Consider the following 15787-nt stretch of genomic DNA (forward strand, 5'->3'; position numbering starts at 1 on the left):
CTTCTGATTAGCTTTTGAAAAGCTTCCTGAAGGACATTTCTGTTTCGTAGTCAGTTCATGTTTATTTCATTGTATTCTGAACTGGTCAGCATGTTGCTTAACAGTAGAAAGAGAGAACTTTGCTATGACTGAGGACATTAAAAAAAAATAGAGTGGAGAGTTGCATGCAGTAGTGGCTTTATGGTTCCTCTGCTGCATATTCTATGTCTCTTTTTTTTTTATGGGAATTAATTTTTGATTCTACAGGTCCATAAATGGAAAAATGGGATGAATAATATTCTTCCCATGTTGTATTTCATAACTAAGCTCTAAAATCTGGAAGAAATTACTTCCTTCAGTAGGATGGTAGAGAATTTGTATCAATATACTTTATCATGAACATTCATGCAAATGTTCTCAAGGAGCAACCTTGTTCATTCTACTTTGGAAATACGTATAATTGCTCCATACTAGCAATGATTTATTTTTTCTTTTTTTAATACAACAAGATTACTACATTGAAAAGAAAAAAAAAATCTTAGATTGGTCTTTCTTTTCTTTTCCTTTTTTCAGAGTTCGTATGTTTGCACATTCATCTGAGCAATTGCTGGGGCATAAAGATAGCCAGCGGGAGTCATTGACGTTGCTCGATGCTAAAGAATTACTGAAATATTTCACACCCGAAGGGCTACCAGTTGGTGATCTTCAGCCACTACAAATTCCCAAACGGTATGAATCAAGCATGTTAAAACCACTGAAGACCATACTCAGAACTGATGTAGGGGAATGTGAGTAACGACCAAGTGAAAATCTCAGAATGGCCTAACTAGATTTGAGTTTGTAACTTGCAACATCCTTGCATCACGTGCCTGCCAGTGAAATCAACTGTTATGGTCCTCCAGTCAGTTCTGCTATTTAGTTCTTTCAGAATCTGAAATGGCTGGAGATGATGATGTTGGTCCTATGCATTTAAATAACAAAATAATCACCTGATACACAAAAGTGTGCCAGTAGACATTTGCCATGGCTATGTTACAAGCTGCTTCTATCATACGTGTCCATTTCCAAAGAAGTATTTCTAGCAAAGCAGAAGTTACTGTGGCAGAACTTTTAATTTTACTGGTGTGATTTCTTTCATTCAGTGGAGGGGATACTAGGTGGGAAGACAGAAGTGTAAAAAAGGCAATAGCTGAGCCTGTTTAACTGTTTGTGTCTCATGTCATGCTGGCCCAGCACTCCTTTCTATATTCTTATGTGGTAAAGTGCTTAAAGGAAGCTTGTCTACTCTGACTGCTTTGCAAGTATTCACCCTTAGTGTGTCTGCTTGTTAAGTCTTAGTGTATTAACCACTACTTTTTCAGCAGGAAGATTGATACAAGGAGTTAATGGAATAATTTTCAGGATCTGAACATCTGTTAGAGTTAAGGCCAACCTATATAAGAATCAGATAGTGTTTGTAGAAGCAGAGCCTGTGCTATTTGTGCAGTCTGTCATAGACTGCTAGGTAAGCAAGACAATCTTTGTAGTCACTAGAGTTATATTTGTTGACCTTTTTAATGTTGAATAATAGAATATATAATGGAATCATTGGATACAGCCCTCAGTCCTTTTTTAAACTTCATTATATGTAATAAATTAAGAGTGCTTGTGAGAGGGAAAGGTTCTGTAGGATTTTGAAGATTTCTGTAAAATACCTATTGGAGTTTTGAAACTAACCTAAATATGTTCTGAGCAGAGAATTCAAGCAAGTTAGAAAATAGGCAGTGAAGGTTGAGAGTCTCCTACAGAGTTCTTACAGATGATTTAGGATTTTGGCTATAATGTAAAATATTTTTGTTCCAATTAGTTGTGTGGGAAAGAAGTGAATAATTTTTCACTACAAAAATGTTTTTTTAATCCCTGATTTTTCAAAAGCCTCCAGAGAAGGTTTATAGCATAGAATACTTTGATTCTCTTGAATGATTTGCCTGGATTTCTGCCACTTATCGTGAGAAAGTATGATGATGAAACCTTCGCTTTGTAGTACATTAATGTGAGTCACTCTCATAATACTTAGACATCTTGGATATCTAAGGGAAGTATAAAGCCAAAATCAAGATACTAGATAATAAAGCAGACTAAATGTTTTTGCTTGAAGGCTACAAGGTCTGCCAATGACTTATACTGTACGTATGTATTCTGCTTAGTCCAAAAAGAAACCAGAAAACCTCTGAAAATCCATAGCTAGATTGTTGTCTGGGAGATGGTGAACCATTCCCTTTCTGACATACCAGGTTGTTGCTACTGTTGTGTCCAGCAGAATGCTGGACTCCTAGCTGCTTGCCCCTGCTGGCAGGTGCTCTGACTAGATTCTCTGCAATGTTTAGCAGCTTTGCACAGTAGATGTTCAAGCACAGTGACTACCGACCCAAAGATTTTCCTGACCAACAGAAGGAAAAAAGAGATTTTATGACAGACTGGTGAATTAAAGGTGTTTTCACTTGTTTTCCATGTTTGAGCTTAGAGGCGTGGTAGATTAGAGTTTTGGCTGACAGTCTTTCTAAACTACCATCTTGCTAGATTCAGTATCACATCTTTCCTGGGTGTTTTTTCCCAGATAATTTTTCTAGTGGTAATGATGCAGAGACAGTCAATGTGAATAAAACTTCAAGCAATGTGTAAGTTTCAGATACTGCTATATCTTGCCTTCATCTCTTCCCTTCTTTAGAGATAAATGTTATGTGACTTTACAGGGTATGCTAGGATCTGGCAGCAAGCTCCTTCTGTCTGTCTGTCTATGGCTTATTCTGTTGAAATACTTTCAAATACATTCATATGATTTAGTTGCAGACAGTTACTGGCTGGAATTCAAACCTCACAGGAGACAAGTGGTTAGTTACAAAGCCTGGGAAAGGTAGAGACAACAACTGTTGTTGTTAGGTGAGACAACTTGAAGCTAAAGGGAAGAAATTCACTGATTGTAGCACTGGATTGAGAAATGGGACATCAGTTCGCAGTTCCTCACAGTTCATTCTACTACTCAGGTGTCCCATTGTGAAATGGGGTGACAGTTGCCTGGTTTTATTAATAAATTATTTGGAGCAGTGACCTCTAAACTGCTTGAAATGTCTAGGAGCTTCTGTAATAATAATAGCTCAGCAGGTATTAGTTAGTTGAACTTAAATTCTCACTTCAATAAAGATTTAATTTTCTATTGATGCTGTACTCCAGGGGCTTAGCTACAAGACATGCTGTTTTGGTCTTCCTATGTCAACACATTTGTTTCTGACTTCTGGAGTATAATTTATCCTGATTGTAACTCGTTAAAATAGATCTGTATTTTTTTTCCTTTCAGTGAAAACGCATTCCTTTTGACACCAGAGCTTACTCCTCGGAAACTCAGAGGTTTGCCTTTTGAAAAAGCAGCTGGATGCCATTATCATGGACTTGAGTAAGTTTCCTGGCTTCTTTTCCCAAAATTATTTTTCAGCTTCCAGTCAAGGTATAATTAGAAACATTTCAAGCAAGATGAACATTAATTATGGAAAACTTTATGTATCCTTTTCCTTCATTGGAACAACTTTGCACACGCCACCTTTCCCTTTCTTACCTTTATTTTATTCACTGGTTTAAATTGCAACACTCCTGCCTTGATGGTAATGTAAAAACCTGTAAGTTTTTTTTCCAAGTTGTACTGCTGTAGCTATTCTCAGTGTGTCTGAAAATTTTAATTCAGAATTAGAAGTGGCAAGGGGAAGAGGGTTCATTAGTACATATCAAGTCCCTGGAGCAGCACATGTGTGAACTACATACATAGTTTCTACTTTGATATTAAATTGTAGGCACTTTCAGACTGATAGTCATGAGGTTTATGAGACCTGCTGTGAAGCTACCTGTATGTTCAGGGAACCTGAAAACAACACCAGCAGGCAAGTGTTAGTGGTAAGAATCTTCAAAAGGATTGATATGTTTAGGACTGTATTTAGTCCCAGACAGCCAGTGTTAGTTATTTGTTATTGAGGAGAAGAGGAAAAGGACATACACAAACACTAGAGTAGATAATTCAGCATAACTCTTCTGTGTAGACAGACTCTTAGTCTTAACACAGTATATATTAAGAAATGCAGTGGATACCAAGCGTAGGCAGTTCAGTCTTCATGCAATTTTCTGCCACCTCCTAAAATCACATTTTCAGATTATTAGAATGCTGATCAACTGCACAAATAGTTTGGTTAAGCCTGTGTTTTAGGTAATTTTAGCCACATTCTCTAGGGAAGCGAAGCAGTCATTCTATCTGTTCAGCTATCTGTTTCTTCTCTTTTTCTAAGTGATAACTCATGAACCTGGTAGCCTTTTTAGGTTTGTAATGAAAGGCACAGAGAGCCTACTAGGTAGATTGGAGAAATGCAGATTTGTACTCCCAGGTGTGGGAAGGAAGCACTTGGCCATTGTCTGTTGGTATGTGGTAGCTTGCTGACCTGCCTGACTTCAACAGGGAGTGTGGATGGGGATTCAAATTAGGCACCGCGCAGCTTGTGCTGTCTCTTCTTATAGCAAAATATAATGGGTAGAGACCACAGGGAAGCCTGGATATTGTGGAGAGGAGAGAAACCCTGGCATGTTAATATTACAAGGGGAATGTGCTAGCAATAAGGGAGGGAAGCGGTAGAGTGAGATGGTAGAAACTAGTGTGAAAGGGAGGAACCCACAGCTGTACAACCAGAATATATTGTAGCAAAAGTATCATACGGTCTTTTGGAGCAGATGTGTTTTGTACCATGCAGTTGTGATTGCAGTTTCCATCTGCATAGCTGTATTTATATTTGGAAGTAAAGTCTTGTCAACAAAACCAGGAGTAGCAGTTATGATTAAATCAAATTTCTGGTGTAATGAACCTGCGCCAAACACTTGAATCCTGTGTTGCAAGGAGAAAGTAATTGCCGTTAAAGCAGAGTGAGTAAAATGGCAATTTAACTTCTAAAGATAAAAACATTTTTATCTTTGTAGGGCATGTGATTACTCAGAGGTCTGAGAATATAAATAAGGAAAATTAAATACCTTGAAATTTGTAAGTTAAGAGAACTTACTCTTATCAGATAATGAATTTATTTCTAGTGGAAAGTCTTACTCAGCTGTAGAAATGGATTCACCGGTCTGTTATTAGAAAAGCGATTTTCTCCCTGAATATGAAAATACTCCAGAAAAATCACATCTAGCAATTTAATGTGTCTCTGTGTTAAGAGATAGAAGTAGAGAATATGTCTAGAGTTTCTAAGAGTAGGAAACATTGCTAAGTAGTTTGGAGGGTGGGCTGAGAGATAGTTCACATTGTTCAGAAAGTTTGTTAAGAAAAGGATGGAATAATACTGGATAATACTGTTGTCTTTCCCTGTGTAGAGGTAATGTAAGTTACTGGGCGATGAAACATTGGTCTGTTGCAGGGAATCTTGGAAATCATTTACACAAGAGAAAAGTTAGTTAAGATGCATTTTGTATTGTAATCTCATGAGTATGTTTCACTGTGTTAGCACTGTTCATTTGTTCTCTTCCAGCTCCACTGCATTTAATACAGTTTCTTCTTTTGATTTGGTTGATTCTTTGTAATCAACAGGAAGCTGGGTGCTTGTTCAGTGACACTTCTGTATTTTTAGCATTTAAAAAATGTGACTCTCTCATATAGCAGTGCTTATCTCAGACAAAGCTAAAAGTTGCATTTCCAGAAGAGTGCAGTTAGCAAAGAATCTGTACTAAATAGCATTTAAAACACTTACCATGCCCTGTCTTCCTCATACTTACACTCAGTTAATACAATCTCACAGCAACCTAGTTTTTGGCACAACCTGGCTCTTCCTAAAATTATGTCAGTATCGTTGCATTTTGGGATTCCTGAAGTACTCATAACTTGCAAATTATGTGTATTGTACTTCGGGATGTTTTCTTCAGGAGTTTCCTATGTGATTCTCTTACGGCATGTGCACTGAAGAAATCTTGAGTTGTTTGGTTGGTTTGGTTTGGTTGGGGATTTTTTGACTAGGAATGTTGCATTGTCCCAGGAAGAAAGGGAGGCATATTGTACGATCATATTATCATATTAGACTTTATAATTTTATGTAATATAACCTGATATTTTCTGGGTCTCAGTTTTGGTGGATGCTTGCAACATCTGAGGTCTGAAGATACTGTATCCATTATGGTGTGCTGGGTTCATCATGTATTTGGGTTCTGAGTTATCCTCATTGCTGTTTTATTGGAGTTTCACACTGGTAGAATGTTAACAGGGGTAATATCTGTTAAGTACAGACTGAATCTGAAAAACAGTAAAATCTAAAATAGGGAGACTGGTGATACAAATGTAACAGAGCTGACTATAAGGAGCAAAAAATCCATTGTCAGCATCCTAATCCATCACTTAATTGTTCAAGGGAAAAATTCTGCTAATGTCCATGGAAATCTTATTTGTAAGACCACAGGGTAAAGACTTACAAATAGTATATGATTCAGCTTCTTCATTGGAGTTAGACTTAAATATAGCTAAATCCATCAGGCATGTGTTAATTTACTGGGCTGTTTTAAGGTATCTTTCAGAACAATATACCAGTCCAAACAAAAAGAGTTTTGGAGCTTATATGATTGTCAAAAGTAAGTTGTTCTGGGTTTTTTTTCTGATTGTAATAAAGCAGAGACTTCCTCTCACAGATTTTTCACCAATTACAATTTTAGATATTGTCTAGATAACAGAAGAGCCTTAGAGAGAGATGTGGGATACGCTGAACTTCAAACTCGTCTTATTCGCTATGAAACTCAGACTACTTGCACCAAAGAGTGCTGCCCTGTGCCAATTGTCTTGAGCCCTCTCCCATCCCCTGCAGTCTTGTCAGAGCCTGGAAGTGTCCCTGATGGAGAGTCTTTACAAAGTGAATTCAAAACAGAGGCATCAAGGCTAAAACGCAGATCAAAAGACTTGGATTGCTTTTATCCCAAGAAAAGGTAATGCACTGAATAAAAGAAATCCTTAGCATGAAATATTTCAGTAGTCTCTTGTGAAATGCATCTTTTCTTTCATCTTAAAATGTTTTTAGTGAAGCTATCTAGACAAATGTTCTAGTTGTTTAATCCTCTTCTGTAGGTTCATTTTTTTTTTTCTCAAGTGTGACCTTTCATGGATAGCATTAGATTAATCAAAACCATGCAGCACAGGCAACTTTTATTTAAGAGATTTGGGGTTGTGTCTTGCAAAGTCTCAAGTGCCTTTGAAAAGATGACAGATAGCCTCATCTAGAACCAAAGCTGTCAGTGCTGTTGCAGTACAAATAAACAACTAAAGGTTTAGAAAGCCAAGCACTGTACAAACAGAATAATTGAATTCCTAATCCAAAGGACTGCTGGTGTAAGATGACCTGCCAAAATTCAAACTTATTGTCAGCCTCGTTTATTAAAGTCTTTTCTGGAAGTCTAGTTTTTAAGACTTCCCTTTGTACCTTGTCCTCACTCTGAAGATGCAAACTCTTTGCGTCAATAAAAAATAACTGCTATGTAACACTACTTCTGAATTCACTTTTTACTGTAATACTTCACTTCTTCCTTCCTTCCAGTTTGATACCCTTTGCAGCCTACTCACAGTAAGCCTTTAACAGAGGTGTGGTTTTAGGAATATCCGTGTCTTTTTGCAGCCTACTGAATAGTTGGAAAAGAAGATGCAATTGTACTTAGCACTTCATAATTTGGAGTTTCGGAATTACCAACGCTCTTACAGTTGAAGGATCAAGCAATACAATGTTCCAATAGAATTGTAATGCTCAACTTCTCATAGTTAAAGATGAGTTGTGACATTCCTGCAGGGCAAAAAGAGATTAGTTTCAAGAAGCTTTGTCTTATCCTGAGACTAGAGGCCATCAAAGTCTACTCTTCCTAGCTATCTAGATTAAGGGTCCATACGCAAACTATCCCTTCTTCCAAAGAGTTTTGCTTCTTAGTTATCTTCCTTCTTCAGTTTGTTTATAGATTTTTTTTTTAATCAGAGGTGCAATGGGTCTATGTATCAGAGACCAAATCAGTCAGTAAAGTGTTCTTCTAATACAAAAAAATGTTACATAATAGAATCCTGTCTGCTGTTTTCAGATGCTGTTTGTAAGAATGTACAGTACTTAATACTCTTAGCAGCAGCCTCTATAGCAGAAAGAAAGGCACCAAAAGAGTCAGTACAAAATCTAAAAGTTCTTTTTATCTTTTTTTTTTTTTTTTTTTCTTTCCAGGCTAACCAAATCTGAGAGTACAGATTCCCTCCTCTCTCAGGCAAGCAGAAGTAGTGGGAATCACTATACAGCTGCTGTATCGAGGAAGCGCTCTGAAAGATCAGTTTCTTTAGCTTCGATGCCTTTGAAACAGCCTGGTCAACCCCACAAAGTAACCACTAAGGTTGTCTTAGCAAGTTGCATAAGTGCAACCGAACCTGAGACTTCAAAGCCAGCTAAGGAATCAAGATCCCAGAAACATACAAGGGTAAAGGTCTATGTTGTTTGCTTAGTGAAAAAGCATCTGCTTAACTTCTTTCCATGTGACTTTATTTTTTGAATGTTTTAACTGAAAGTGAACTGTCTTCACCTCTTTGTTATTATTAAATTTCATTCTGTTCACTTGCGTAAGTGAATCCTGAAGGCACTGAGAGTGCAGCAGAAACAAGGAGTGAAAAAGTATGTAAGGAGTATTATATCATGCCCAGGGAATTAAGGCTGAAAGAGATAACTAGGAATAAAAAAGGTGGGAATGGATACAATGAGTAAGAGTTATGAAATGTAGAAAATTAATATAAAATCTAAAGGCACCAAAGAAATATCTGTGCCAGAAGGGTCAAAGCCATTGTAGAACAACAGACTATTCTGAGAATAAAAAAAATATTCCAATAGTTGTTCAAGTCCATGAATTGAGATAACATTTAAATACTTTGGTACAATAATGTTTAATTAATAGTCGTATACATTAGGAATGCCACTTTTAAAATAAAGTACACAAAACTGTTTCTGGCTTGGTGATACTAATTTTAAAGTTATCCCAGGGTGCTAGAGAGGACGCTGCATGAATGTTGATGTTGTACTGTCAAAGGCAAGTTGGGATGACCCAAGTAAGCGTAAATTGGTGTGACTCATTCAGACCTACAGCAAAGTTTAAATATCTCTGATATAAAGAATGTCAGAGTAAATTTTCTAATCTGACTGTAGTGTCTGATTTTTTTGTATTATTATTGTTTTTCAGTATGGATGTGTCAAATGAGAATATCAATGTAAAGGAAAGTTATATATATATATATATATATGGAGAAGAGAAAACCCAAGCCATTACCAATTTTTTTCTGTCTTCCAAGCCCCATGTGAATATTCACTGATTCTTTACATTGCTTTGTCATGTAAGCAATCCCTTAATTTTTTGAGATGAAGGAAATGGAAATAGATTGTTAATAACTCTGCCCAAGTTTGGTCAGTGGGTTGATGGCATTTGGCCGATGGATTAATGACAGAGGCAAGATCAAAAAAGATACAGTGTTCATTCTGGTGTTTGGTTTTTTGTTTATTTTTTTCTTCCCTTGGACAATTTTTCATGCCAATAATTGGGATGAACTTTTGAGTGTGTTTCTTTTTTTCCAAGATGCTGAAGGAGGTGGTTGCTAAGACTCTTCAAAAACATGGAATTGCAGAGGATCACAAGTGCTTTGCATCATGCAGCCAGCGTCTATTTGAGATATCAAAGTTCTACTTAAAGGTAATTAGAAGACATGCTCTTACAGTTGGTTGTTCTTAGTCAGATGAATCCATTCCTGAATAAAACTTGAGATGGACCGTGTGATATTCAGACTTGATTAAGCTAGTGTTTCCTAGTGGTCTGTTAGTAGTGTGTAGAGTGTGTGGATAAACCTTTGGACTCGTTGCCAAATGCAGAAGCTAGTTTTACAGTATATTTTGGTGGTTGTTTGTTTGTTTTTAAACCTTATAAAGCAGTTGTCTTTTATGTGAGATAACATGTTAAAGCAGTGGTCATGCTTATACTATATTGCTTCCTTAGCTGTTGTAGCTATCTCCCAGCCATAGCTGTGACAGCTCAGCTTCTCACTTTTTCTAAGACTATTGGCTCAATAGGTAGCTTACACAACTGACTCAGAAATTCTAGTTCCCTGACATGCTCACAGAAGTCCTTGTAAATGCATTGTAGATGTGCACAACTACGTAACGCATACTGACTTGGCAGCACGCTGTAGAATTGCGTCAACCTCATTTTTAGGAGAGGATGAGAATTCTTTCCACAATACCTAGGAGACTTTGGAAGTCAATGCTTGAGCCGATGTTACTTAGTCAGGGCACAAAATCAAGTTAAATTACACTACAGAGTGTTTAAAAGCCATTGCTCACAAGCTGAGCTGCTGTTTCTGTTCACTTGCATGCGTTTAGCCCACCAGTATTTGTGAACTAACTCAGTTTAGTCAGCTTCAGTAAAGGTGATTTAAGCTAAATGAAGTTGCAATCGAAGAGGGCTGAATGCTTACACAGACAATTAGAACATCTTGCTGATGAGCACCAACTTCTTAAGTAATTAGAACGCAGTTGCGCAGGCATTCTGTAAGCACTCCCAAAATCTCCCCAAAATATGCCCTGAAGGAAGATCTTCCAATCCAAAATCAGGAAGGGCTGTGTGTAGGGATGAGTGAGTAGGGTAAATCAGATGGGTTCACAGTTCCATTCCAAGTAGAAGAGCAAAAGGAAGAGTACTGCAGTGATCCTGTTCTTTGGAAAGCTGATCTAGAGAGAGCTGTAGCAGGATTTTTTTCTCCTAAGCATCTTGCAGCCCCAAGTCTGTAGGAGCCCTTCAGATCCTTTTCTGTGCTGTGTGCTTCAGAAGCATGATCTCATAGGTATCATTTTTCTTTGGAGACAAGTAGTAAATAATTTTCTTAGCTTTCCTTTCTCTTTAGACAAAGTTATGTGCTTGCTTTGTTTAAGAGAGTGGATTAGGTTGGGGTAATTGGACTGCAAAATAGACAAGCCATTCTAGGTTTTTCCTTTCTTGCACTGATTTTCTTTCTCTATGTCCTCTTCGCAGTTCTTTGCCAGAACTCTGTATTGCAATCTAAGCAAACAGTTGACTTCCATGTTTATATAGAAATAAAATTTCAATCAAGATTGTAAGAACTTTGAATATCATTTAAGAAAAATTTCATTTCTGGAAGTGTGTGGAAGGTTAGGAAAAAACGTGACTCAATCATACACTTGACTACTAGGTTTGAACTTCTGTAGGGAAAGCTGCAACCCATTGGAATAGATTAGATTATTTCTTTTTTAAAAAAACCCAAACCAGTCAAGTAATTCTTCTGTGGTTCTGAACAAGGTGATAAAAGGGTAACACCCTCCCTGGTTATTAGGGCTGTTATAATCCAAATTAGAGTGAGCGTATGAGTTTGCTTATTTCTGTGGCTTTGTGTTTCATATTTAGGATCTTAAAACTTCTAGAGGACTTCTTGATGAAATGAAGAAAACGGCAAATAACAATGCTAAACCAGTAAGACCATTTGTTTACTTGTTCCTGTAACTAGCCAAGGCTAAATGTAGCTGTGGCAGCTTGGCTGTAGGATAGTTTAGTCCGCAGCTTTAAGAGATGAAGAGATGCATTCCTATGGCTGTGGGTCTCATTTCGCTCTCTGATCTCACAAAAACTTTCTCTCAATCAGTAGTCCCATGGCAAAATTTCCAGTTGCAGATATTCAGGTTTTAGATGGTATTCTAGTTATAGCTGCCAATATGATATGCCAGAGTGAGAAATGGAAATGAAGGCAATAAATGTTTCCACATCACTGGGAAAAAAAAAAGAGAGATGAGATTTTTCTTCATTTGAGAGAAGCCTGGATCATTAGGGAATTCTTTACTTGTGTTGGAGGAAATAACATTTCTTTTCAAAGGTTAGGAAGCAATAAAGGGATCTATAAAAGGAAATAAATTTCTTAAAAGAAGCAATGAAAATTAGTAATTTTAATCTTGGGAATAACTGTAAGCACAAGGGATATCAGATGAGCTTAGTTGTGCCTAAGGTGGGAGTTACATGAACAGTAGCAGAGTAAATAGCAGGAGTAAATACTCCTGTCCTCCAGAAATTAAGTAACTCTGATTTAAATAATGAAAAACAGGCTGAAGTGAGTCCCTGATTTAAAAACAAAAAGTATCATGCATATTTACAGTACAGTTTTCAAAATCATAAATTAAATGGAAGGATTTGGACTGGGGTAGTTAAATAAGAAAACCCAAGCTCTTAAGGAAAACTGCTAGATCCCCACAAAATTTATTCTAGGAGAGCAGTATTTATTGTGTTCTGTACTGTGTTCCCTTGTGAATTGCTTCGTACAGGTCATGAGGTTTCAAAAACTACATGGGTTGTGATGTTTGGTGTTGAACTGGGATATTGTGATGATACACTGTTTCTCACCACCATCTTTGCCTGGGGAGGTGTCATGGTTTTAATCCCAGAGGGCAGCTAAGCACCGCACAGCCGCTCGCTTGCTCCCCCCACAGTGGGATGGGGGAGAGAATCAGAAAAAACAACCTTGTGGGCTGAGATTTATCAAGTTTAACAAGACAGGAAAGGAAGGGCAAATACTATTACTACTACTAGAATATACAAAACAAGTGATGCACAATACAATTGCTTGCCACCCGCTGACCGATGCCCAGCCAATCCCCGAGCTGCAGTGTCCCTGGCCAACTCCCCCCAGTTTATATACTGGGCATGACATAGTATGGTATGGAATATCCTTTTGGCTAGTTCGGGTCAGCTGTCCTGGCTGTGTCCCTCCCAGTTGCTTGTGCACCCCCAGCCTCCGCTGCCCCGGCAGTATGAAAAGCTGAAAAGTCCTTGACTTGGTATAAACACTGCTTAGCAACAACTAAAACATCAGTGTGTTATCAACATTATTCTCATCCTAAATCCAAACCACAGCACTATACCTGCTACTAAGAAGAAAATTAACTTTATTCCAGCTGAAACCAGGACAGGAGGCCAGTTGGTAGTTTTATGTGTTTGCTGTTGGCAGAGGCATTAAAATTGGGCATCTCTTAAGCTGGCCACCTCTCCCTGTATTAGAGAATACTTTGAAACTACTTTATAAAAAATATGACTGCCCAGGACTAGTCAGTGGTCTGAACAACTACCCTGTTTGGGAAACAGCAGTAATAATGGTGGCAGATACAGCAGTGTACAAATTATTCTTTATCCTTTCTTTTACAGCTTGAGGAATTTTTTGTGCTGGCAACACTAGCTGTTTAGCATCGTGTGTGCACCTTGTTGCTAGTACATGGAGAGAGTGGGGTGAAGTAGCTCAGTTCAGGGAATCTAAAAATGCCTTTTTCTAAAGACAAAGCATTCTGTAAAATTAAATACAATTCTTGGGTAATGCTGTATCCTTTCAGTTTATTAACAACTCTTTCTCCTTTTGAATGGATTACTTTTAAATCCTGTTTAGTAAAGACCGCACAGGTGGTGATAAAGGTGGTGATAAAGGCGGTGATAAAGAAAGAACTGATAGAGTGTATGAGATGTTCTTAAGTTGCTTTCAAGATCTGGAGTTATGTAAATAATTTGTTTTCTTATTTATTTTCCCAGGTGATTGAATGGGTTTTGGAGAAGACTGGCAAGTAGAGGTACTGAACAGGTGCTATTCACACCTTCCTAAAAACTGCGGAGACAGAGCACTTCCGATTGTAAGAAAAGCCTTATACTGCCCAACACAGGTGCACACATATCTACACATCGGAAGGACTTTGGTCAGCGTAATTATGTAGACGCAATTCCCAAGCACAGTAGCATGTTTTGAAACTTTTTATACTGAAAGTTTTAATTTTTAAAAGAATTCAAATGAAAAAAAGTTTTTATATTATAAATATATACATATTTATTATGTTTCATTGTTAAAAGGAATATAGCTTGTCTTGGTTTGGTAAAGCTTTGTATGTTTTTCAACCCATATATTTGTTTTTTATGTGAATAAAAACCCCACCAGATTTAATTTTAATAACAAAACTACTTTGTTTTACATTTTTTGCATTAAGACCTCTATTCTATTTATTACTACTTGCTGTTGTATAAACAGCTGTTTACAGCGTCGACTGTTGACATTTTATAGAATTAAGAACAGTTCCTATTCTGCAGGTGAAAGCAAACATAATTAGAATTTGAGTCACAGTTATCTCTGTGTTGTAGTATAACAACAAAAAAAAGCATGTCTTTTGAAACTTGATGCAAGGTCCCATTAAAGAAAGGATCATTGTTTTACAAGCTGCATTTCTGGTATAATTTCATGTGTACTCTCTGTAACACTCCTTAGAAACAATTCATAACAGAGTTCTGAGATTTCTTTTCATGGGGGAGGAGAAAATCAGAATATAGCAGTAATGGTGATTGCGAGAACTGTGAAAGAGCTGGCATGCTATGATAAAATGTAACGGAAAGAATAATTTCTACCTGAGTTGCGGGCATAGTGAAATACTAAATTCAACCTCAGTTTGCTTAAGTCTCAGGCATGTACCTGCCTTGTATGAGTGTAATTATTCAAGTTAGTATTATGTTGAGAGGAGGAGTTCCTACCAAAACAAATATATTTCACAGCTTTCACTGTAAGGATTTCCTGTTCATCATATAAACTAATGATTAAAATTGAGAGCGATGCAGTGTTATTGTTTGCTATATTCTCCTGGAAGAAAAAGGGATTAAGCAATACTAATATAAACAACATGTAATATTATAAAAAAGTAATTGAATGAAACCATGTGTAGGTTAGACTTAATACTGTAAAATCTACTCATTCTCTAAAGAGCCTTCCTGATTTTGTGACATTTATTCTTTGCTTAATTCTATTTTGTGTAAAGCCAAGCCCTAAGGAGGTTTTTCGTGTCTAACAGGATCTTGCATTTAACTCTTCTGTTCCTTTGTTCCAATGTGTATTGTTCTCCTGAACTCTACAAGACCTTTTCTGTGTGGGTGTGTACTTGTTTTAACTGCACTCAGAGCCTCAGTAGGAAAGCTGTGTAGCTGTTTTACTGCGACAATGGGCTCTAGTGAGTACAATGGGCGTCTTAGCCCGGGACAAACACAACTACTTAGGACCGGGACTACATTTGTCTGCAAAATGCCACACATCTATAGCATCCCGGTTCTACTGATTTGATGAAACAGAAATGCAATGAAGGTAGATATTTAAACAATTATTTAATAAGTGCATGCACGAAATTGCTCCAATGTATCTATTACTGTGTATGGTTCACATTTCTTTGCATTCAAGACAGAAAACAAGAAATTAATCAAGACATTAATCTTCATTAACATTTAATACTGAATAAAGAAAGTCTCTACTTCCAAATAGAGAGAGAAAAGCCGTTACAATCTCATCTCTTCAGCCTGAATGCTGATACTTTCGTCCAAATACTAAAGCAAGCCACTGAAAGTTGTATTTCCTTCTTAATTTTGGGGGGGAGGGGTTATAAACTTGTAATTACAAAAACTTTGTAGTTAATAAATTATGCAGAAATTGATAAGCAAAAGTTCAGAAACTCTACATTACATAAAATACTTGAGGCTAATTGCTGTGAACTAAGAAAATCCCTTTCAGGAAAGTAATTAATACTCTTTAATGGGCTTTCTTGATGAAAAACTATCTGCACATATCTGTAGAAGGACTTCTGTAAAAAGGTGCTTTTTAAAATTATTTTTTATTATTTTCTCATTCCTCCCTTACCTCTCTATAGTGTCCATAGTGAGCCCTGGATGTAGATACTATCTTACTTCAAGTAGAACCCAGTAGTTA

The 15787-nt window shown here is 37.1% G+C and overlaps 1 protein-coding gene across 1 annotated transcript in view; it reads left to right on the plus strand.

The window, feature by feature from the left end:
* The window catches only part of MTBP (MDM2 binding protein), a 33839-nt gene extending 19597 nt beyond the window's left edge, over positions 1 to 14242 (plus strand). The window contains exons 16-22 of the mRNA XM_052787154.1: positions 553 to 708; positions 3314 to 3409; positions 6679 to 6945; positions 8211 to 8457; positions 9598 to 9711; positions 11434 to 11499; positions 13591 to 14242. Coding sequence (XP_052643114.1) covers positions 553 to 708; positions 3314 to 3409; positions 6679 to 6945; positions 8211 to 8457; positions 9598 to 9711; positions 11434 to 11499; positions 13591 to 13626 — 982 coding nt within the window. The 3' untranslated portion in view covers positions 13627 to 14242. The remainder of the gene's footprint in view (positions 1 to 552; positions 709 to 3313; positions 3410 to 6678; positions 6946 to 8210; positions 8458 to 9597; positions 9712 to 11433; positions 11500 to 13590) is intronic.
* Positions 14243 to 15787: the final 1545 nt, after the last annotated feature.

The sequence above is a fragment of the Harpia harpyja genome, chromosome 5, assembly GCF_026419915.1.
Source record: "Harpia harpyja isolate bHarHar1 chromosome 5, bHarHar1 primary haplotype, whole genome shotgun sequence".
Classification (NCBI taxonomy): domain Eukaryota; kingdom Metazoa; phylum Chordata; class Aves; order Accipitriformes; family Accipitridae; genus Harpia; species Harpia harpyja.